The sequence below is a fragment of the Salmo salar genome, chromosome ssa11 (genome assembly GCF_905237065.1).
Source record: "Salmo salar chromosome ssa11, Ssal_v3.1, whole genome shotgun sequence".
Lineage (NCBI taxonomy): Eukaryota > Metazoa > Chordata > Actinopteri > Salmoniformes > Salmonidae > Salmo > Salmo salar.
In genome coordinates this window covers 40,157,886-40,184,295 of record NC_059452.1, presented here as the reverse complement: position 1 = coordinate 40,184,295, position 26,410 = coordinate 40,157,886, and the positions used below count along the sequence as shown (strand labels likewise).

Here is a 26,410-nt window from a genome sequence, read left to right as displayed (position 1 = left end):
GTGTTAACAATGACTTTGCACAGTGTTAACAATGACATTGCACTGTGTTAACAATGACTTTGCACAGTGTTAACAATGACTTTGCACAGTGTTAAAAAATGACTTTGCACAGTGTTAACAATGACTTTGCACAGTGTTAACAACGACTTTGCACAGTGTTAACAATGACACGTGACTACTCTTGTTGATGCTGCTCCAGCTGACGACTTCGTCACAATTGAACTCTTCAGTTTCCACCGACTTCCATTCGGGTTGCAGCAGGTATCTGAGGATTTCTTGAAAAGGACAGCGAACAAAATGTCACACCAAAAACATTGCTATCTGGTCATGCTGCAAAGCTTGCTGACAAAATGTGTGTTTAACCAACCCTAACCTTTTAATCAACCCTACCTCTATCAACAGCCGTGTATCCCACAAACAATGCAAAGTGGTGTGATAATTGAAAACAAGCTTTATCTTCAACCTCAAGGCTTAACCTTTACCATTTATCCACCTTGCTACCATGGTAACAGACACAAGGCTGTAAACCAATCAAAGCAAGCAATGTCTGACTTTAGACATCAAAGTCTTGTGAAAGTTTATACAGTTCTCACTATAATCATGCTGCAACAAAGGAAATGTAGGTGTTTTATCTCTGTTTTATCTCTCCTGTTGCACCAAACATTAGTTTGTTTGTTGGTGATTTCCTGTTGAAAGATGTGGCTGATACAATCAACTACAGAACACATCTGGTTTCTAAATGTTACATAAGCTCGTAACAGGATCTGCTAACAATTAGAGGGATGCAGAGGAAAGAAAAGTGGATTTTATTGTCTATTGAGTGTAGACAAATTAATGCAGATTGTATTTTCCCTCGGGTGATTGCCAGGCTACACAGAAACGAATTTCATTAGAGAAGCTCCACAATGGCGCCGTTGCTGGTTGGCTTTATCTCTGGCCTGAGGGCATGGTGTCCCACTCTGAAGCTCTCTTAAATACGGATCAGTCACTCAGAACCGGACTAATGCCAGTCTCATTCTGATCCCACCAGTCTTGAAATGGACTTGATTACCAATAGGAAGGGTCTCTAGGTACACTGTACACAGCCTCAAATAAATATAGAGCCCTAGAAGTGGTTGTCTCCCTTCAAGCCAAGTTCAATCAATTCCTTCATTTTAAACTGCCATGAAGCCACATGAGATTGCTTGGAGGAGCTGGGTTCAATTTGGTGCTCAGACAAAGTGATTGTTGTTTTGTTGCTTTGGAAATGATTCTGCTGCCAGTAGAGCACAATTACAATACAACCATAACAACAGCTAAAAATATGAAACTGAATGGCTTTGTGTCTCTGAAGATTTAAAGTAATCAGTTATATTTGGCTGTGTCTAAGGCCTGTCTATTGTGCTTGTGACTTGTTTTTCAAGTATAAATGTAGCCTATTATCATTTTAATGTGAAATCCATCTATGGAATTTAATACTACTGATTACCTTGTTGTCCTCAGTGTGTTATGTAAAACTCAAGCATGTTGTTATGTCATCTTTTAACAACGCAATCGCAATTTGAGAGTTCTACGTTGCAAATGATAGTGTATGATTGTACCGCAACTTAACTTCATTGTTGTCACATTCAATGGTTCATGAAAGAACCAGAAGTAGAAACACCATTCACACCAAAGCAACCCCTCCACTAGTCCAGAACAAATAGGTACTCTGTCACAGAAGATTTCTCCATTGGTACCATAACTTATCAAGCCTGTGGTAACATAGCAGGCCATCCCCACTGGGCACACACTGGTTGAATCAACGTTGTTTGCACGTCATTAAAATGAAAATCCGTTGAACCCTACGTGGAATAGACGTTGAATTGACGTCTGTGCCCAGTGGGTTCCTGCCATTACAATAAGTTGTAGAAGGAGACCTACACTGCCTTCAGAAAGGATTCACACCCCTTGACTTTCTCCACATCTTGTTGTGTTACAGCCTGAATTTAAAATTGATTATATTGAGATGGTGTGTCACTGACCTACACACAATACCTCATAATGTCAAAGTGGAATAATGCTTTTAGAAATTGTTACAAATTAATAAAAAATTAAAGCTGCATTGTCTTGAGTCAATACGTACTCAATCCCTTTGTTATTGCAAGTAAAAATGTGCTTAACAAGTCACATAAGTTGCATGGACTCACTGTGTGCAGTAATATAGTGTTTAATATTATTTTTTTATGATTACCTCATCTCTGTACCCTACACATACAATTATCTGTACGTTTCCTCAATCAAGCAGGGAATTTCAAACACTGATTCAACCACAAAGACCGGGAGGTTTTCCAATGCCTCGCAAAGAAGGGCACCTATTGGTAGATGGGCGAAAAAAATTAATAAAGTGGTATCAATACTTTCTGAAGGCACTGTATGTTTAGAGAATAGAAACAGCGCCCCTCACTGGCAAAATTAGTACATTACATGGCGAATGATAATCTCCAAGGTAACAGGAAAGGCATAATGGGACCCAATGATCATAACCACTGTCTCTCTCGCTCTCTCTAGCTCTCTCTCTCTCCATCTCTCTCTCTCTCCAGTTCTCTCTCTCCATCTCTCTCTCTCCCCTCTTGTGTTCTTGTCTTCTTCCATCAGTTTTCCTAGGGGCCTTTAAGTGTTGAAATATTGTAGCCTTAAGCATCGCCTCAAGCACTGGTTTTCATCCCTGAGCATTGCTTTTCACAGTAAATCTGGGAAATCTGTTCAATCTTTTCAGGGAGATTAGAAGTGAGACTTTAATGGTCTGGTCTATAGGCTAATATCTTGTCTGACTTTGGGAACTAAGTGATGGTGGGTTAGGTGGGTTGTCATGTAAGGCTATATATAGAAATCACCTTAAACTGTTTTGCAGTAAATTGCCATTAGGTTTTAGCTCGTAGGCTATTGCAGTTTTAAAACACATGGACAACCTGATTCCTGGTCCCTGAACATAAACCAGATGGCACTTCTCTGTTTTGTTTCAATGTGTTTGTCCTCATCTCGTTACCACCAGGTAGAGCATCTAGTCTCACGTTGCATTCATTTCAAAGTTCTCTAAGGTACAGTATAACAATTAACTAAGCCCTTGCACTCGTGGGAATTGGCCTATATGGATAGGGCTACATTGAAATGTTTCTTACAGAAGAAATATGGAACGCATAACCATGGTAACAATGAAAAGGGAACAGTTTGGCATTTATGGGAACATTATTAGACTAAAGGTGAGGACACAACAGTTCACCTAACACAAGACTGAATTCAAACCTTACACTGTTGATTTGATGTGCATTTTAAATGAACTGTACTTTTCGCCGAGAGGTCTAACTGGTGTTTCCAAGTAGCCACAGACCTCTCCAAAGTGTGCACATTTCTTTAAAGGAAAGATTCACCGATTTTGAGTGTTATATTGTATGTGTGCATCCTTTGAGCGACATTCTATCGATTCCCGGAATAATTTCATGTTTTGAAGTGTATCGGAGCTATTCGCCATTCAAGCAGGCAGAAATACAGGCGGTATGATGACTTTTACATCCGTCTGCTTCAAGCATGCAGCAGTTTAATATTGGAAATGAGAGGAGCATGATTTTACAACGAACCGGAACAGAGCCCTAGGCACTAGATATGGTGAAGGAGATGTTTTGGCATCACACTGAATATCACAGTTCTGTTGTACATATTGGGATGTTTTGCCGACAGCCTAACTCTCGTTAGATGAATGAAAAGTCAGCTGAGGATTTAACCTCACGGCCAACAGCTCTACTTCTCCAGCTGATCTGTGCACTGTAGAATAGATACATTGTGTCAGCAGGTTTCAATAGTTCAATCGTGTCAAGATGAATGAGCGTACAGTACTGCTCTTAGATACGGTATAACAACCACAATATGATGGAGTATCATTTCTGTCTTGGCTGTGAAGACTGCAGTATGAAAAACACAAGGGAAGCAACATAAAAAATGATGTATGAGAAGTTCTCTACCGGTCTGATCTAGTAAATGGTATTACTGTTCCATTTCTCCATAGTTCAAATGCTTAACAATTTAGTTATTGTGGTGGCTCATTCTTGAATTGTGGTGGAAATGCTGTCCTTTGACTTTGGCACCATGTAAAAACACTTTACAATTACAAAAACATGACAAATACTAAATGTTCAGTTTTATTTAACTGTTGTTTAATAACAAAACATGTGTACATCCTTTATACTGCAACACATCTATTTGTATGCATTGTAGAAACTACTGGGGGCCAGCAAATTGGCTTGTGCCACTGGTGATGTGTAGTGACATGGTTTTGGGATTTAGAGCCAAGGAAGCAGCTACTCTTCCTGGGGTCCAACCAGGCATAAAGCAATTACATCGCAACAAAACACAACAGCAACCTACATCCTCAATAAAACAATACATCATAAAAAGGTATTATTCTAATGTGAGCCAGAGGTGTCAGGGAGGGACAGAACGATCGGTCAGTTATACACCAAAACACATTCCTGGTGTTGTAGTAAGGACACTACAAAAAGAAAAGCACTGTCCAAAAGGTCCAGTTGAACATTTTCCACAACTTGTATGCTCAGCCCAACCAGCTCTTAAAAAAAATCCTTAAAGGGGCAGTCGGCAGGTCCTACATCAATGTTTGTATAAATAAATACATTTTATGTACTCATTGATTCTTGAAAAACTTAATGAGCTTAGTTCAGCTGTCACACCCCATCAAAACCCAACATAGAAGCTTGTTTTACTCCTATGTTTGTAAACAATGAAAATGTAAACAAACATTGTAGCCTCAACTTGGTTAAAACTATCATTTTGATATCATAGATGGTCAGTCCTTTCATCCATAGCTCTGTCTATGAATCAGGTGGTTACATTTCTCCATCCCCATCCCTCAGAAATACTTTTTTCAACTGCTGATTGCCCCTTTAACATTGAAAAATTGATTCAATTATTTTTTTTACATCTACACACAATACCCCACAATGACAAAGCAAAACCAGGTTTATATAATTTTTTTCACATTCAATTAAAAATAAAAAGCAGAAATACCTTTATTTACATAATAATTCAGACCTTTTGTTATGAGACTCAATATTGAGCTCAGGTGCATCCTGTTTCCATTGATCATCCTTGAGATGTTTCTACAACTTGATTGGAGTCCACCTGTGGTAAATTCAATTACATTTTAGTCATTTAGCTGACGCTCTTATCCAGAGCGACTTACAGTAGTGAATGCATACATTTCATACATTTTTTCTCCATACTGGTCCCCTGTGGGAATCGAACCCACAACCCTGGCGTTGCAAACACCATGCTCTACCAACTGAGCTACACGGGCTTGATTGGATATGATTTGGAAAGGCACATTTGGAAAGGCACGGTCCAACAGTTGACAGTGCATGTCAGAGCAAAAACCAAGCCATGAGGTCAAAGTAATTGTCCGTAGAGCGCAAAGACAACAGGATTGAGTCGAGGCACAGATCTGGGGAAGGGTACCAAAACATTTCTGCACCATTGAAGGTCCCCAAGAACATAATGGCCACCATCATTCTTAAATGGAAGAAGTTGGGAACCACCAAAGACTCTTCCAAGAGCTGGCCGCCCGGCCAAACTGAGCGATCAGTTATAGGTTTGAAGAACTCCTCAGGACATTTCCTCACACCGTATTATAAACAGACCTTGATTTTCATCTCAAGAAATCTTTTGATGTTTTTTCTCTCTGTCCATCCTTGTAGCCACATTCAAAGGGTAAGAAAGAGAACATTAGTGGTTGGTATTCCGCAAATACATATGCAAATACACTTCAATAATGAACACAAATAGGCCCGCTCAATACATTATGGAAACAGAACAAAACTGTAATTCTCTTGGACGATCACTAGATGTCACCTCATCTTTAAAATATAATATCTGTATCTGTGTTCCCTTTTGAGCATACATTTATACATTATATGTTGGGGTGTTGTCTGTGAATGGAAATAGAAGAAACAAATGCAGTTCTGTCCAGCTGATATGTCATAAGAGCAGATATGTCATAAGAGCAGATATGTCATAAGAGCAGATATGCCATAAGAGCAGATATGCAGATATGTCATAAGAGCAGATATGCCATAAGAGCAGATATGCAGATATGTCATAAGAGCAGATATGTCATAAGAGCAGATATGCCATAAGAGCAGATATGCCATAAGAGCAGATATGCAGATATGTCAAAAGAGCAGATATGTCATAAGAGCAGATATGTCATAAGAGCAGATATGCATTACATTTACATTACATTTAAGTCATTTAGCAGACGCTCTTATCCAGAGCGACTTACAAATTGGTGCATTCACCTTATGATATCCAGTGGAACAACCACTTTACAATAGTGCATCTAAATCTTTTAAGGGGGGGGTTAGAAGGATTACTTTATCCTATCCCAGGTATTCCTTAAAGAGGTGGGGTTTCAGGTGTCTCCGGAAGGTGGTGATTGACTCCGCTGTCCTGGCGTCGTGAGGGAGCTTGTTCCACCATTGGGGTGCCAGAGCAGCGAACAGTTTTGACTGGGCTGAGCGGGAACTGTGCTTCCTCAGAGGTAGGGGGGCCAGCAGGCCAGAGGTGGATGAACGCAGTGCCCTTGTTTGGGTGTAGGGCCTGATCAGAGCCTGAAGGTATGGAGGTGCCGTTCCCCTCACAGCTCCGTAGGCAAGCACCATGGTCTTATAGCGGATGCGAGCTTCAACTGGAAGCCAGTGGAGAGAGCGGAGGAGCGGGGTGACGTGAGAAAACTTGGGAAGGTTGAACACCAGACGGGCTGCGGCGTTCTGGATGAGTTGTAGGGGTTTAATGGCACAGGCAGGGAGCCCAGCCAACAGCGAGTTGCAGTAATCCAGACGGGAGATGACAAGTGCCTGGATTAGGACCTGCGCCGCTTCCTGTGTGAGGCAGGGTCGTACTCTGCGAATGTTGTAGAGCATGAACCTACAGGATCGGGTCACCGCCTTGATGTTAGTGGAGAACGACAGGGTGTTGTCCAGGATCACGCCAAGGTTCTTAGCACTCTGGGAGGAGGACACAAGGGAGTTGTCAACCGTGATGGCGAGATCATGGAACGGGCAGTCCTTCCCCGGGAGGAAGAGCAGCTCCGTCTTGCCGAGGTTCAGCTTGAGGTGGTGATCCGTCATCCACACTGATATGTCTGACAGACATGCAGAGATGCGATTCGCCGCCTGGTTATCAGAAGGGGGAAAGGAGAAGATTAATTGTGTGTCGTCTGCATAGTAATGATAGGAGAGACCATGTGAGGATATGACAGAGCCAAGTGACTTGGTGTATAGCGAGAATAGGAGAGGGCCTAGAACAGAGCCCTGGGGGACACCAGTGGTGAGAGCGCGTGGTGCGGAGACAGATTCTCGCCACGCCACCTGGTAGGAGCGACCTGTCAGGTAGGACGCAATCCAAGCGTGGGCCGCGCCGGAGATGCCCAACTCGGAGAGGGTGGAGAGGAGGATCTGATGGTTCACAGTATCAAAGGCAGCAGATAGGTCTAGAAGGATGAGAGCAGAGGAGAGAGAGTTAGCTTTAGCAGTGCGGAGAGCCTCCGTGACACAGAGAAGAGCAGTCTCAGTTGAATGCCCAGTCTTGAAACCTGACTGATTAGGATCAAGAAGGTAATTCTGAGAGAGATAGCAGGAGAGCTGGCCAAGGACGGCACGTTCAAGAGTTTTGGAGAGAAAAGAAAGAAGGGATACTGGTCTGTAGTTGTTGACATCGGAGGGATCGAGTGTAGGTTTTTTTCAGAAGGGGTGCAACTCTCGCTCTCTTGAAGACGGAAGGGACGTAGCCAGCGGTCAAGGATGAGTTGATGAGCGAGGTGAGGTAGGGGAGAAGGTCTCCGGAAATGGTCTGGAGAAGAGAGGAGGGGATAGGGTCAAGTGGGCAGGTTGTTGGGCGGCCGGCCGTCACAAGACGCGAGATTTCATCTGGAGAGAGAGGGGAGAAAGAGGTCAAAGCACAGGGTAGGGCAGTGTGAGCAGGACCAGCGGTGTCGTTTGACTTAGCAAACGAGGATCGGATATCGTCAACCTTCTTTTCAAAATGGTTGACGAAGTCATCCGCAGAGAGGGAGGAGGGGGGGGGGGGGGGAGGAGGATTCAGGAGGGAGGAGAAGGTAGCAAAGAGCTTCCTAGGGTTAGAGGCAGATGCTTGGAATTTAGAGTGCAGATATGTCATAAGAGCAGATATGTCATAAGAGCAGATATGCCATAAGAGCAGATATGCCATAAGAGCAGATATGCCATAAGAGCAGATATGTCAAAAGAGCAGATATGTCATCAGAGCAGATATGTCATAAAAGCAGATATGTCATAAGAGCAGATATGTCATAAGAGCAGATATGTCATAAGAGCAGATATGTCATAAGAGCAGATATGTCATAAGAGCAAATATGTCATAAGAGCAAATATGTCATAAGAGCAGATATGTCATAAGAGCAAATATGTCATAAGAGCAGATATGTCATCAGAGCAGATATGTCATCAGAGCAGATATGTCATCAGAGCAGATATGTCATAAGAGCAGATATGTCATCAGAGCATATATGTCATCAGAGCAGATATGTCATCAGAGCAGATATGTCATCAGAGCAGATATGTCATAAGAGCACTAGCGGCAGAACTTTCATGAAGGTATCAGCATATGGAGGATGATAAGTGCCAGTTCGACAATGAAATACTTAAATGCTAAGTAGGAATGTGAATATGATAAAGGTGTTTATATTTTAATATTATTTTGCATGATGCAATCATGCCATAATTAAATTACAAAGTAAAAATTATATTGAAAATAGTTAATTGGAAAGGGTTAACAGAATTTCTAAATGAAAATTGTAATTCATAAATGGAAAATGCTAAATGGTATCAGAAAATCGTACTTGCAAAGTGAAATTGAAAGTGTCTGTTTTCATTTTCTAACTACCCATGTAGTATTTCCTGTTTTTAATTTGCCATTTACATTTTTAAAAGACTCCTGGAGGCGTGAACCAGGAGAGCAACACCACACCCCCATGTAGTAGTACATCCTAGCCATGTCAGGCTCTCTGCCACTTAATGTTAGACTGGAGAAACCAACAGGGTTAGAAACCCAGATCTCCTGCGCACCAGAAAATAGTTGGCCTGCTAAGCTGAAGCCTAGGCATTGACTCAGGGGGCCAATGCAACTCTTCAGGTTTCAGGCAAGGTTAGACCTATTCATCATGCATGTGTGATCGCTGAACCATCAATAAATAGGCGATGGTGGCGAAGTAATTACAACATAGCAATTAGACACTGGAATGGTAGATGTGCAGAAGATGAATGTACAATTAGAGATACTGGGGTGCAAAGGAGCAAGATAAATAAATAAATACAGTATGGGGATGAGGTAGTTGGATTGGCTGTTTACAGATGGGCTATGTACAGGTGCAGTGATCTGTGAGCTGCTCTGACAGCTGGTGCATAAAGCTAGTGAGGGAGATATGGGTCTCCAGCTTCAGTGATTTTTGCAGTTCGTTCCAGTCATTGGCAGCAGAGAACTGGAAGGAAAGGCGGCCAAAGGAGGAATTGGCTTTGGGGGTGACAGTGAGATATACCTGCTGGAGCTCGTGCTACGGGTGGGTGCTGCTATGGTGACCAGTGAGCTGAGATAAGGCGGGCTTTACCTAGCAGAAACTTGTAGATGACCTGGAGCCAGTGGGTTTGGCGACAAGTATGAAGCGATGGCCAGCCAATGAGAGTGTACAGGTCGCAGTGGTGGTTGATATATGGGGCTTTGGTGACAAAACAGATGGCACTGTGATAGATTGCATCCAATTTGTGGAGTAGAGTGTTGGAGGCTATTTTATAGATGACATCGCCGAAGTCGAGGATCGGCAGGATGGTGGTATGTACGAGGGTATGTTTGGCAGCATGAGTGAAGGATGCTTTGTTGCGAAATAGGAAGCTGATTCTAGATTTAATTTTGGATTGGAGATGCTTAATGTGAGTCTGGAAGAAGAGTTTACAGTCTAGCCAGACACCTAGATATTTGTAGTTGTCCACATATTCTAAGTCAGAACCGTCCAGAGTAGTGATGCTGGACGGGTGGGCAGGTGCGGGCAGTGATCGGTTGAAGAGCATGCATTTAGTTTTACTTGCATTTAAGAGCAGTTGGAGGCCACGGAAGGAGAGTTGTATGGCATTGAAGCTTGTCTGGAGGTTAGTTAACACAGTGTCCAAAGAAGGGCCAGAAGTATACAGAATGGTGTCGTCTGCGTAGAGGTGGATCAGAGAATCACCAGCAGCGAGAGCGACATCATTGATGTATACAGAGAAGAGATTCGGCCCAAGAATTGAACCCTGTGGCACCCCCATAGAGACTGCCAGAGGTCCGGACAACAGGCCCTCCGATTTGACACACTGAACTCTATCAGAGAAGTAGTTGGTGAACCAGGCGAGTCAATCATTTGAGAAACCAAGGCTGCTGAGTCTGCCAATAAGAATGTGGTGATTGACATAGTCGAAAGCCTTGGCCAGGTCGATGAATATGGCTGCACAGTAATGTCTCTTATCGATGGCGGTTATGCTATCGTTTAGGACCTTGATCGTGTCTGAGATGCACCCATGACCAGCTCGGAAACCAGATTGCATAGCGGAGAAGGTACGGTGGGATTCGAAATGGTCGGTAATCTGTTTGTTGACTTGGCTTTCGAAGACCTTAGAAAGGCAGGGTAGGATAGATATAGGTCTGTAGCAATTTGGGTCTAGAGTGTCTCCCCCCTTGAAGAGGGGGATGACCGTGGCAGCTTTCCAATCTTTGGGGATCTCATACGATACGAAAGAGAGGTTGAACAGGCTAGTAATAGGGGTTGCAACATTTTCGGCAGATTATCCTGCTAAGCCAAGGCCTGTAGCAAATTCAACTCTTCAGGTATCAGGCAAGGTTACTCATCATGTGAACAACTAGCCAGGAAGAGTCATTACCAGAGGAAGCTGTGGGATTGTATTGTGATTGTAGTTGTCTTTCAGTGTGCCTGGTGCTAGTGTAATGGAGGCAGTTCGGTGGCCACGCACATGACGAGTAACTTTGCCTAGTGTTGAGTAACTTTCCCTGACACTTGAAATATTTCATTGGATCCCCAAGCTATACTGAACAAAAATATAAACGCAACATGTAAAGAGATGGTTTCATGATGTCATGACGTTGGCCTGTTGGGGGAGGTTTATGACCCCCATATATACCTTTCCCTTTTTCTCTCTCTCTACTTTATAGAGTTGACTCTTGTAAAGCCTTTGTAACATAGAGAGTCTGGTAACATCAAAACGTGGGAAACAACCATATTTCGGTAATCCAACCAGTTGAAAATATGCGTTGGTACTTAATGAATATGATCACAGATCAGTTGTTGTCTGAGACATTACTACTAATGACAGGATGACATAAACTGTATCTTGGAAAGTCGACACATTCTAGTTATCAGATTCACATGGAATTGTTGTGCAATTTAAATGTTTAAATATGAAACTATTTGTGAAAAGATTAAATGTAATTTCAACGTGAAGATGACGATCAACATGACGAAAGGATGAATTTCGACTATACCAGCCAGAATATAGCATGAGCTTAAAGAATGGCAACTTGGTGTAAACTTTGAACTCTTATTCACTAAAGAAGTGATACCTCCTAGCCGATTGAGTTAGCCGCAGCAAAGGTAAACGTGGGCTAGGAGAGGACGGACAGAGTATCTATTCTACCATGCTTCAGTTCACCACTAGACATTCTTCAGAGGACAAGAGATCCATGCTGGACAACCCGGCCTTCTATCTACGACCAATCTACCGAAGCGCAGCTCAGAGTAAATATTTATTGCATTTTCCTTTTTCAAATGGACGGTTATTTAGAATGCATAAAATACTGTATTTACGATAGCATAGCTTCTCCCTTTGTTACTCAGTCTTCCCCGTCTTTCACTCAAACCCAACCCCCTTTCTTTGTGTAACCAGCCGTCATATCTGTTCTGTCCGCTAGGGACGTTTTGCTTTATGACATAATTAGTATTCAATGTATGATCTATTCTGTGTACATGTAATTCTGTGTGATTATTTAGGTATTTAGTAAATAAATAATTAAACCAAATTTTGTATTGCTGATTCAACTTGTGAGCCAGGGTTTGTGAAGCTAACCAAGAATTTACAACTTTCAGATGAGACTGAATAAGGTGAGGATTAAATATTGAGTGCTACTGATGCAAAAGATTACTAGGTCTTTAAGAGTTTATTCAGAAGATAACAGCTCTATAAAGAATATTTTGTGGTGCCCCGACTTTCTAGTTAATTACATTTACCTGATTAGCTTAATCAGGTAATATTAATTACAGAGGAAGGATTTTTTTAGAATAGCATGTCATATCACTTAATCCGGCATAGCCAAAGACAAGACAATGAGCAGGAATAAAAGATCCCAGACATTTTCCATACGCACAATGTAAAATTAGTTTACATCCCTGTTAGCAAGCATTTCTCCTTTGCCAAGATAATCCATCCACCCTACAGGTGTGGCATATCAAGAAACTGACTAAACAGGATGATCATTACACAGGTGCACCTTGTGCTGGGTACAATAAAAGGCCACTCTAAAATGTGCAGTTTTGTCACACCACACAATGCCACAAATGTCTCAAGTTTTGAGGGAGCATGCAATTGGCATGCTGACTGCAGGAATGTCCACCAGAGCTTTTGCCAGTGAATTGAATGTTCAATTCTCTATCACAACGTCGTTTTAGAGAATTTGGCAGTACGTCCAACCGGCCGCACAACCACAGACCATGTATGCCCGGACCTCCACATCCGGCTTCTTCACCTATGGGATCATCTGAGACCAGACACCCGGACAGCTGATGAAACTGAGGAGTATTTCTGTTTGTAATAAAGCCCTATTGTGGGGAAAAACTGGGCCTGGCTCCCCAGTGGGTGGGCTTGGCTCCCAAGTGGGTGGGCTTGGCTCCCAAGTGGGTGGGCCTATGCCCTTCCAGGCCCACCCATAGCTGTGCCCCTGCCCAGTCATGTGAAATCCATAGATTAGGGCCTAATGAATTCGTTTAAATTTCCTTATATGAACTATAACTCAGTAAAATTGTTGCATGTTGCATTTATATTTTTGGCTTAGCAGGCTAAAGTGTTGTTCTGGTGTACAGAACAGCAGGTTCCAACCCTGTCATTACACTAGTCTAAAATCAATGCGCAGAGAGCCCGACATGTCTAGGATGTACGGTGGTGCATGGTGGTGTTGTGATGCTGTCCTGGTTCATGCCTCCAGGAAGCAATTTGCATACATTAAACAAATTTTAAAAATGCTAAATTAGGCAGTTGGAAAATGAAAACAGGCACTTTCCATTTCACATTGCATTTGCCATTTTCTGTGTATCATTTACCATTTTAATTAAACATTTCACTTTACATTTTCCATTTTTCAATTAACCATTTTCAGTTTAAATTTTTTATTAAGTTTATTGTGGCAAAAATAATGACCACTAATATGAAAATATAAATACGTTTATCATTTTCACATTCCAATTTAGCATTTCATTTTCAAAGTGGCACTGATTATCCTCCACATCAGCATGGTGTCAGAGAAAAATCCAATCAACTGCGTTACTGAAAGAAATCCGAAAACATTCAGAAGCACTTCAGATGTCATGTTTTAATAGCCTGAACATTTACTTTTACATTTCCCTATTTGAAGTAACATGTAGACATCATTTGACAAGAAAAAGTGCTGTGCGTAAAGTTCGGCCACTGTAGCTATCGTCAACATTGCTGCGCGCATAAATTGTATAACTAGTCAGGTGGCACAATGTCTCCGGTATAGTGACAATGGTTTACTTTATTGCACTTTTGCGAAAGGCAACAGCAAGTCTGTCACTGCAGCGCAATGTGACAGACCCCTCTCTTGTCAAACATATTTAGTAGGAGTGGCGGCGGCTTTATCTAAGTCCCAGTCCCACTGCTGCCGCCTCCCCCGCTCACATCTCTTCCAGCCTTCACACTTCAGTGAGGAAGACTATGGAGGAGGATCATTGATGTTTGATATTTTTATGAATAAAAATACATCCGGAGTTCAGCGGGTCTATGCCGGACACTTGTATTGAACGCAATGATGGGTCCATGGAATGCTCTCCTCTACATTGCAGTCACTGCCTGCCTATTGAAGGGTAAGAAGTAATGCATGCATTTTAATTGTATTATTATGTGCATCCTAAATGTTCATTAGATGTGTTATTGGTGTTCAGTGCTGCTTTCAAATGAAGTTGTTGGTCAACGTCAGTTGTGCACATGTACATACATGCAGGGGATACATTTTGACTGTTACTGTGCTGAACATACTGTATCACTCCATGTTTTCAATGCATGTATCCTAGCACCTCTGATCCTAATCTATCCATGTATTACTACTGTCTATTCACATGTTGAATCCCAGGACTGCTTCAACAGGCTTGATCCAGGCTGCTACTCAAAATCTGACATAAAAAGTTTTAAATTAATAAATCATATGACAGCTTGTAAATAGATTATAAATAGATGCTGTATTTACATCAGCAACATCACTATGCAGATGGCTTTGGCAGGCACAAAGAGAATGAACAATGACTTACGTGCCTTGCATTTACATGTAGTTATAACCGGTAAGCCTAGTTAGTTATTGTCACGTCCTGGCCAGTATAAAGGTTAATTAGTATTGTAGTTTGGTCAGGACGTGGCAGAGGGTATTTGTTTTATGTGGTTCAGGGTGGTGTGTTTGTTAAAAGGGTGTTTGATTTAGTATTTCCGGGTTTTGGTTTATGTTTAGGTATTTCTATGTTTAGTCTAGTGTGTCTGGTTCTATGTTGCGTTAATTGGGGTTGGACTTCCAATTGAAGGCAGCTGTTTGGTGTTGCCTTTGATTGGAAGTCCTATATTAGTTGGGTGTGTTTGTCTTGTATTTTGGTGGGTGATTGTTCTGTGTTGAGCTTTGCTTTGCCACACTGTTTGTTAGTTGTTCGTTTTGTTATTTTGTATGTTCATTTTTTGAAGATAATTAAAAATCAAGATGAGCATTCACGTACCTGCTGCGTTTTGGTCCTCATTCACCGACGACAACCGTGACAGAATCACCCACCAACTATGGACCAAGCAGCAGAAGAAGGAGCAGAGGGACTTCGAGTTGGACTGGCGGGAGAAGTGGACCTGGGAGGAAGTTCTGGACGGGGCCGGACCTTGGCACCAGGCTGAGGATTGTCGCCGCCCGCAGTGGGAAATTGAGGCAGCCAAGGCAGAGAGGCGTAGGTACGAGGCCATGGACGCGCTGAGGGAGAAGCACGAGAGGCACCCCCAATAAAAAAATTTGGGGGGGCACACGGGTAGTTTGGCTAGGCGTAAGAAGAGCCGGAAGCCAGCTACCCGTGGTTATATGGAGGAGCGTATGGGGTGGAGAGCGCTATGTTTCGCTGAGGAGCGCACTATCTCACCCATACGCACGCACAGTCTGGTGCGCGTTATTCCAGCCCCTCGCAGGTGCCGTGCTAGAGCGGGCATCCAGCCTGGTAGGAGGATGCTTGCGCAGCGCATCTGGTTGCCGGTACGCCTCTGAGGACCAGGCTACCCAACTCCCGCTCTACGCACGGCTACCATCAGGCCCCTGCACAGCCCAGTCTGCCCTGTACGAGCACCCCGCTCGTACAGGGCTACTAGTTCCATCCAGCCAAGGCGGGTTGTGCAGGAGGTAAGATCTAGACCGACTGTGCGCCTCCATAGCCCTGGGTTTCCAGCTCCTGTCTCTCGTGCGGACCCGGAAGTGCGTCAACCCAGTCCGACTCGTCCTGTTCCCGCTCCCTGCACTAGCCTGGAGGTGCGTGTACATAATCTGGTAAGCCCAGTACCAGCACCACGCACCAGGCTACAAGTGCGTCAACCCAGCCATGCCAGTCAACAGTCACCAGAGCTGCCCGCCAGTCAACAGTCGTCGCCAGAGCTGCCCGCCAGTCAACAGTCGTCGCCAGAGCTGCCCGCCAGTCAACAGTCGTCGCCAGAGCTGCCCGCCAGTCAACAGTCGTCGCCAGAGCTGCCCGCCAGTCAACAGTCGTCGCCAGAGCTGCCCGCCAGTCAACAGTCGTCGCCAGAGCTGCCCGCCAGTCAACAGTCGTCGCCAGAGCTGCCCGCCAGTCAACAGTCGTCGCCAGAGCTGCCCGCCAGTCAACAGTCGTCGCCAGAGCTGCCCGCCAGTCAACAGTCGCCAGAGAGGCCAGACTGCGCTGAACTGCCGGAGTGGCCAGACTGCGCTGAACTGCCGGAGTGGCCAGACTGCGCTGAACTGCCGGAGTGGCCAGACTGCGCTGAACTGCCGGAGTGGCCAGACTGCGCTGAACTGCCGGAGTGGCCAGACTGTCCCGAGTGGCCAGACTGTCCCGAGTGGCCAGACTGCCCAGACTGTCCCGAGTTGCCAGACTGCCCAGACTGTCCCGAACTGCCAGACTGGCCCGACTGCCCCTCGGCGATGCCAGAGTGGCCCGACAGCCTGGAACGGCCGGAACCAGAGCCACCTCCAGATATAGGTGGGTTGGGGAGGGGGGGTGTAGCACTGTGCCGTCGTTGACGGCAGCCACCCTCCCTTCCCTCCCTTTAGTAGAGGGGAATTTTGGTTTTGTTGTTTGGGGTTGTTTTTTGTTTTTTTTTTCGTTTTAAGGTGCTTCCGGGGTTAGCACCTTTAAGGGGGGGGTACTGTCCTGGCCAGTATAAAGGTTAATTAGTATTGTAGTTTGGTCAGGACGTGGCAGAGGGTATTTGTTTTATGTGGTTCAGGGTGGTGTGTTTGTTAAAAGGGTGTTTGATTTAGTATTTCCGGGTTTTGGTTTATGTTTAGGTATTTCTATGTTTAGTCTAGTGTGTCTGGTTCTATGTTGAGTTAATTGGGGTTGGACTTCCAATTGAAGGCAGCTGTTTGGTGTTGCCTTTGATTGGAAGTCCTATATTAGTTGGGTGTGTTTGTCTTGTATTTTGGTGGGTGATTGTTCTGTGTTGAGCTTTGCTTTGCCAGACTGTTTGTTAGTTGTTCGTTTTGTTATTTTGTATGTTCATTTTTGAAGATAATTAAAAATCAAGATGAGCATTCACGTACCTGTTTCGTTTTGGTCCTCATTCACCGACGACAACCGTGACAGTTATTCCCCATTAGAACTGTGATGAAAGCATGCACTCCATAAAACAAGGTGTGGACATGATCTGCATATTCAAGACTGTGAGAAATAAATTAAGCAACAATCTATTGTGAGAAAATTATGAGAAACAACCTTTGTTTGGACAGATGTGTTATACACCTCAACTTAGATATGTTATACACCTCAACTTAGATATGGTATACACCTCAACTTAGATATGATATACACCTCAACTTAGATATGGTATACACCTCAACTTAGATATGATATACACCTAAACTTAGATATGGTATACACCTCAACTTATAATCACACATAATAATAAGGAGATTAAGACCAAAGACAATTTTAAGTCATAGGTCATAGGTCAATGAAATGGTCATTGTGACAAATATTACATCAGTATTGCCAAAGCATCATATTAATTTGCTTTCCAAGGTGATGTTTCCCATTGAGTGCTGCATTGTCATGGATGGTCACACTCCCATGTGGCTTGTAGCTCTTGTTTAAGACAAAGCTGTCACAAGATGTCATGACATTACATCCTGAGTAACAGTATTACCCACTCCCCTTCCTGCCTGTGCTTACTCTGAAAGCATATATACTCTGTCTTTCCTTGGTCATGTTTGTTCATCAGTCATATATACAGTGCATTCGGAAAGTATTCAGACCCCTTGACTTTTTCTACATTTTGTTACGTTACAGCCTTATTCTAAAATTGATTAAATAGTTAGTTTTTTTCTCATGAATCTACACACAATACCCAATAATGACAAAGCAAAAACAGGTTTTTAGAATTAAATATCACATTTACATAAGTATTAAGACCCTTTACTCAGTACTTTGTTCAAGCATCTTCGGCAGCAATTACAGCCTCAAGTCTTCTTGGGTCAGCTTGGCACACCTGTATTTGGGGATTTTCTTCCATTCTTCTCTGCAGATCCTCTCAAGCTCTGTCAGGTTGGATGGGGAGCATTGCTGCACAGCTTTTTTTAGGTCTCTCCAGAGATGTTTGATCGGGTTCAAGTCCGGACTCTAGCTGGGCCACTCAAAGACATTCAAAGACTTGTGCAGAGGCGCTGAAAAACAACCCCACAGCATGATGCTGCCACCACCATGCTTCACTGTAGGGACGGTGCCAGGTTTCCTCCAGACATAACGCTTGGCATTCAGGCCAAAGAATTCCATCTTGGTTTCATCAGACCAGAGAATCTTGTTTCTCATGGTCTGAGAGTCTTTTAGGTGCCTTTTGGCAAACTCCAAGGGGGCTGTAATGTGCCTTTTACTGAGGAGTGGCTTCCTCCTGGCCACTCTACCATATAGGCCTGATTGGTCCCATGTGGCTCAGTTGGTAGAGCATGGTGTTTGCAACGCCAGGGTTGTGGGTTCGATTCCCACGGGGGACCAGTACGAAATAAAAAAAAGGATGAAATGTATGCATTCACTACTGTAAGTTGCTCTGGATAAGAGCATCTGCTAAATGACTAAAATGTAAAATGATTGGTGTAGTGCTGCAGAGATGGTTGTCCTTCTGGAAGGTTCTCCCATCTCCACAGAGGAACTCTGGAGCTCTGTCAAACCATTGGCTACTTAGTCACCTCTCTCTCAAGGCCCTTATCCCCCGATTGCTCAGTTTGGCTGGGCGGCCAGCTCTAGGAAGAGTCTTGGTGGTTCCAAACTTCTTCCATTTAAGAATGATGGTGGCCACTGTGTTCTTGGAGACCTTCAATGCTGCAGATCTGTGCCTCGACATGATCCTGTCTCGGCGCTCTATAGACAATTCCTTCAACCTCATGGCTTGGTTTTTGCTCTGACATGCACTGTCAACTGTGGGACCTTATATAGACTTATATAGACAGGTGTGTGCCTTTCCAAATCATGTCCATTCAATTGAATTTACCACAGGTGGACTCCAATCAAGTTATAAAAAGCATATAAAGGATGATGAATGGAAACAGGCTGAACCTGAGCTTAATTTCCAGTTTCATAGCAAAGGATCGGAATACTTACGTAAATAAGGTATTTCTGTTTTTTATTTTTAATACCTTTGCAAAAATGTCTAAAAACCTGATTTGTCATTATCGGGTATTGTGTGCAGATTGATGAGGGATAAACATTATTTAATACATTTCTGAATACGGCTGTAACGTAACAAAATGTGGAAAAAGGGAAGGGGTCTGAATACATTCCGAATGCATTGTATACATGGAGTACACAGTGCAATGAAATGCTTACTTGCAGGTCCACATCTCATCAGGTTCACCTCTCGTCAGGTTCACCTCTCGTCAGGTTCACCTCTCGTCAGGTTCACCTCTCGTCAAGTTCACCTCTCGTCAAGTTCACCTCTCGTCAGGATCAACTCTCCACAGGTTCACCTCTCGTCAGGTTCACCTCTCGTCAGGTTCACCTCTCGTCAGGTTCAACCCTCGTCAGGTTCACCTCTCGTCAGGTTCAACTCTCGTCAGGTTCACCTCTCGTCAGGTTCACCTCTCGTCAGGTTCAACTCTCGTCAGGTTTACCTCTCGTCAGGTTCAACTCTCGTCAGGTTCAACTCTCAACAGGTTCACCTCTCGTCAGGTTCACCTCTCGTCAGGTTCACCTCTCGTCAGGTTCAACCCTCGTCAGGTTCACCTCTCGTCAGGTTCAACTCTCGTCAGGTTCACCTCTCGTCAGGTTCAACTCTCGTCAGGTTCAACTCTCAACAGGTTCACCTCTCGTCAGGTTCAACTCTCAACAGGTTCAGCAGCAAAAATAGAAGAAAGGAAAGAGTAATACAAAATGTAACTGTCTGCACTCCATTTAGTAAGACCTCCGCTCTGGAGTCTCCAGTCTATTTGCAATACCTAATTGAATTCTCGGAGGGAGAGAGAGATCGTGAGATTAAGAGTGAGATGTAGAGATGGAGAGAGGGGGGGAGAGAGAGAGAGTCTTGGCCAGCTCTCTGCTTTATCTATCTAACTGACATTGGTGGGTCTCCTAGATTTAATCAAGAAGTACAGGAGATGCTTTGTCTCCGTCCTCTGTTCCCTAGCCACCCTTGGTATTGGAAAACATCAGAAAGCTACTTTGTATTACCGTCAGTAATATTACTAATGTACCCTGATGAATGACTGATACATCTTTACACAATAACACAGTGATGTTATCCCACTGATGGTAACACTGAAATGTGATTATGAAGAGGGCCCGCGATCCAGAGGGGAATCAGACCGTAGACAAAGAACAAGCTTTTATCTGATCTTCCAGTTCTGAGAGCCTCTGTATGCGACCTGGGTAACTGATGAGGGACATAGATGTTTTTTTACAGAACTTAGAAACAATTTCAAAATAGACAGTGAACCCTTGAGCTCTCCGAGCAACCAAATCAAATGAGTAAAGTGCTTTCCCAGAGGTGTTTCTGGGTAATTGGGTTTTGGCTATTAGAAAAGTAAGTAGCCATCCGGCGTCTAAAGTGCCTTAAAATAGAGTAAGACCTTTTCAGAGAATTAAAGCGGGAGGACTCTGAATGAACTGAATACACTGTGTTGTTATGGTCCATGCTTAGCTGGTAGAAAACACCTGGGTTCTGTTCAGTGCAGCGCACCGTGACAATGTTTTGCAATAGTTAACAAAAATCTGTGATCTCACTGGACATTTTTAGGTAGTTTCATAACATTTTTTTTCTGTACTGAACATCACCATGGACATGCATTCCAATGACTGGTACTGTAGAAGGGCTTAGTAAGACACATCAGAGATTACTGAGGTGCTGAGAGTTATAGGGTGTCAGTATGCTTCTAGCTGAATCTAGCTGGAGAACGTTTGATGAGGCTCTTGGATCAATAAGCAAGCATCCAAATGAGCTGGACCGGCTGTCCACCAGGTGGTTTATAGTCTCTCTCTCTCTCTCTCTCTCTCTCTCTCTCTCTCTCTCTCTCTCTCTCTCTCTCTCTCATGCTCTCTCTCTCTCTCATGCTCTCTCTCTCTCTCATGCTCTCTCTCGCTCTCTCTCTCTCTCTCTCTCGCTCTCTCTCTCTCAAATTCAAGCTGCTTTATGAAAAACGTTGTGTCAATATTGCCAAAGCAATAATGTATACAATATACATTGTAATAAAATAGTAAAGAATAAAGAATAATAATATAAAATGGTAGTAAATAATAATACAAAACAATTCTAAAAGTAACAACAATAAAATGGTAACAGTCAATAGTAGAATAGATATAATACATGGAAAAGGCTAAACATGGAAAATGAAACTAGAACTAACTTAGAACTAACTGTCATCCTCACCATTACATCAATGCTACAACTACCATCATCATTACTACTACCACCACCATTACATCAATACTACAACTACCATCATCATTACTACTACCACCACCATTACATCAATACTACAACTACCATCATCATTACTAATACCACCACCATTACATCAATACTACAACTACCATCATCATTACTACAACTACCACCACCATTACATCAATACTACAACTACCATCATCATTACTACTACCACCACATTACATCAATACTACAACTACCATCATCATTACTACTACTACCACCACCATTACATCAATACTACAACTACCATCATCATTACTACTACTACTACCACCATTACATCAATACTACAACTACCATCATCATTACTACTACCACCACCATTACATCAATACTACAACTACCATCATCATTACTACTACCACCACCATTACATCAATACTACAACTACCATCATCATTACTACTACTACTACCATTACATCAATACTACAACTACCATCATCATTACTACTACCACCACCATTATATCAATATTACAACTACCATCATCATTACTACTACGACTACCACCACCATCATTACTACTACCATCGCCATTACATCAATACTACAACTACCATCATCATTACTACTACGACTACCACCACCATTACATCAATACTACAACTACCATCATCATTACTACTACCACCACCATTACATCAATACTACAACTACCATCATCATTACTAATACCACCACCATTACATCAATACTACAACTACCATCATCATTACTACTACCACCACCATTACATCAATACTACAACTACCATCATCATTACTACTACCACCAGCTTTACATCAATACTACAACGACCATCATCATTACTACTACTACTACCATTACATCAATACTACAACTACCATCATCATTATTACTACCACCACCTTTACATCAATACTACAACGACCATCATCATTACTACTACCACCACCATTACATCAATACTACAACTACCATCATCATTACTACTACTACTACTACTACCATTACATCAATACTACAACTACCATCATCATTACTACTACCACCACCATTACATCAATACTACAACTACCATCATCATTACTACTACCACCACCTTTACATCAATACTACAACGACCATCATCATTACTACTACCACCACCATTACATCAATACTACAACTACCATCATCATTACTACTACTACTACCACCACCATTACATCAATACTACAACTACCATCATCATTACTACTACCACCACCATTACATCAATACTACAACTACCATCATCATTACTACTACTACTACCATTACATCAATACTACAACTACCATCATCATTACTACTAATACCACCACCATTACATCAATACTACAACTACCATCATCATTACTACCACCACCACCTTTACATCAATACTACAACGACCATCATCATTACTACTACCACCACCATTATATCAATACTACAACTACCATCATCATTACTACTACCACCACCTTTACATCAATACTACAACGGCCATCATCATTACTACTACTACTACCACCACCATTACATCAATACTACAACTACCATCATCATTACTACTACCACCACCATTACATCAATACTACAACTACCATCATCATTACTACTACCACCACCATTACATCAATACTACAACTACCATCATCGTTACTACTACTACTACCACCACCTTACATCAATACTACAACTACCATCATCATTACTACTACTACTACCACCACCATTACATCAATACTACAACCACCATCATTACTACCACCACCACCTTTACATCAATACTACAATGACCACCCTCATTACTACTACTACTACCATTACATCAATACTACAACTACCATCATCATTACTACTACAACTACCACCACCATTACATCAATACTACAACTACCATCATCATTACTACTACTACTACCACCATTACATCAATACTACAACTACCATCATCATTACTACTACTACTACTACCATTACATCAATACTACAACTACCATCATCATTACTACTACAACTACCACTACCATTACATCAATACTACAACTACCATCATCATTACTACTACTACTACTACCACCACCATTACATCAATACTACAACTACCATCATCATTACTACTACCACCACCATTACATCAATACTACAACTACCATCATCATTACTACTACTACCACCACCATTACATCAATACTACAACTACCATCATCATTACTACTACCACCACCATTACATCAATACTACAACTACCATCATCATTACTACTACTACTACTACCATTACATCAATACTACAACTACCATCATCATTACTACTACCACCACCATTACATCAATACTACAACTACCATCATCATTACTACTACCACCACCATTACATCAATACTACAACTACCATCATCATTACTACTACCACCACCTTTAAATCAATACTACAACGACCATCATCATTACTACTACCACCACCATTACATCAATACTACAACTACCATCATCATTACTACTACTACTACCACCACCATTACATCAATACTACAACTACCATCATCATTACTACTACCACCACCATTACATCAATACTACAACTACCATCATCATTACTACTACTACTACCATTACATCAATACTACAACTACCATCATCATTACTACTAATACCACCACCATTACATCAATACTACAACTACCATCATCATTACTACCACCACCACCTTTACATCAATACTACAACGACCATCATCATTACTACTACCACCACCATTACATCAATACTACAACTACCATCATCATTACTACTACCACCACCATTACATCAATACTACAACTACCATCATCATTACTACTACCACCACCATTACATCAATACTACAACTACCATCATCGTTACTACTACTACTACCACCACCTTACATCAATACTACAACTACCATCATCATTACTACTACCACCACCTTTACATCAATACTACAACGACCATCATCATTACTACTACCACCACCATTACATCAATACTACAACTACCATCATCATTACTACTACTACTACCACCACCATTACATCAATACTACAACTACCATCATCATTACTACTACCACCACCATTACATCAATACTACAACTACCATCATCATTACTACTACTACTACCATTACATCAATACTACAACTACCATCATCATTACTACTAATACCACCACCATTACATCAATACTACAACTACCATCATCATTACTACCACCACCACCTTTACATCAATACTACAACGACCATCATCATTACTACTACCACCACCATTACATCAATACTACAACTACCATCATCATTACTACTACCACCACCATTACATCAATACTACAACTACCATCATCATTACTACTACCACCACCATTACATCAATACTACAACTACCATCATCGTTACTACTACTACTACCACCACCTTACATCAATACTACAACTACCATCATCATTACTACTACTACTACCACCACCATTACATCAATACTACAACTACCATCATTACTACCACCACCACCTTTACATCAATACTACAATGACCACCCTCATTACTACTACTACTACCATTACATCAATACTACAACTACCATCATCATTACTACTACAACTACCACCACCATTACATCAATACTACAACTACCATCATCATTACTACTACTACTACCACCTTTACATCAATACTACAACGACCATCATCATTACTACTACCACCACCATTACATCAATACTACAACTACCATCATCATTACTACTACCACCACCTTTACATCAATACTACAACGGCCATCATCATTACTACTACTACTACCACCACCATTACATCAATACTACAACTACCATCATCATTACTACTACCACCACCATTACATCAATACTACAACTACCATCATCATTACTACTACCACCACCATTACATCAATACTACAACTACCATCATCGTTACTACTACTACTACCACCACCTTACATCAATACTACAACTACCATCATCATTACTACTACTACTACCACCACCATTACATCAATACTACAACTACCATCATTACTACCACCACCACCTTTACATCAATACTACAATGACCACCCTCATTACTACTACTACTACCATTACATCAATACTACAACTACCATCATCATTACTACTACAACTACCACCACCATTACATCAATACTACAACTACCATCATCATTACTACTACTACTACCACCATTACATCAATACTACAACTACCATCATCATTACTACTACTACTACTACCATTACATCAATACTACAACTACCATCATCATTACTACTACAACTACCACCACCATTACATCAATACTACAACTACCATCATCATTACTACTACTACTACCACCACCATTACATCAATACTACAACTACCATCATCATTACTACTACCACCACCATTACATCAATACTACAACTACCATCATCATTACTACTACTACCACCACCATTACATCAATACTACAACTACCATCATCATTACTACTACCACCATCATCATTACTACTACTACCACCACCATCATTAAACTGCTATCATTACCATCACCCCTACTACCCATACCACTACTATTTGGAATAATAATCACAACAATAATAATAATAGTAATAACAATAATACTAATAATAAGTAAGTTACTGTTTACTATGCAGATGTTATTATTCAGTGTCCCTCAAGCAAATGCATATTTGTTTATTTGAATTCTTTCTTTTGAAGCAGTGCTGGTGTCAGTTTGGTTGGTTTGGTCCAACACCAGCTGACAGAGGGCTCGTTTCTGGGCTCAGTTCTTGGGTTTGAAGTGCTTTAAATTGGAGACTTGAATTTGGACTTTAATTTAGGTGTAGCCAAAATGTGTATGTCTTCAGATATTTTTTTCAGATAGAATTCTGCATGCTCTAGTTTATAGC

The 26,410-nt window shown here is 42.0% G+C and overlaps 1 protein-coding gene across 1 annotated transcript in view; it reads left to right on the top strand.

Moving 5' to 3' along the window:
* The first annotated feature begins 13,805 nt into the window (after positions 1–13,805).
* Positions 13,806–26,410, top strand: part of LOC123725163 (neuronal acetylcholine receptor subunit alpha-7) — a 45,535-nt gene continuing 32,930 nt past the window's right edge. Inside the window, exon 1 of the mRNA XM_045689549.1 lies at positions 13,806–14,194. Coding sequence (XP_045545505.1) covers positions 14,137–14,194 — 58 coding nt within the window. The 5' untranslated portion in view covers positions 13,806–14,136. The remainder of the gene's footprint in view (positions 14,195–26,410) is intronic.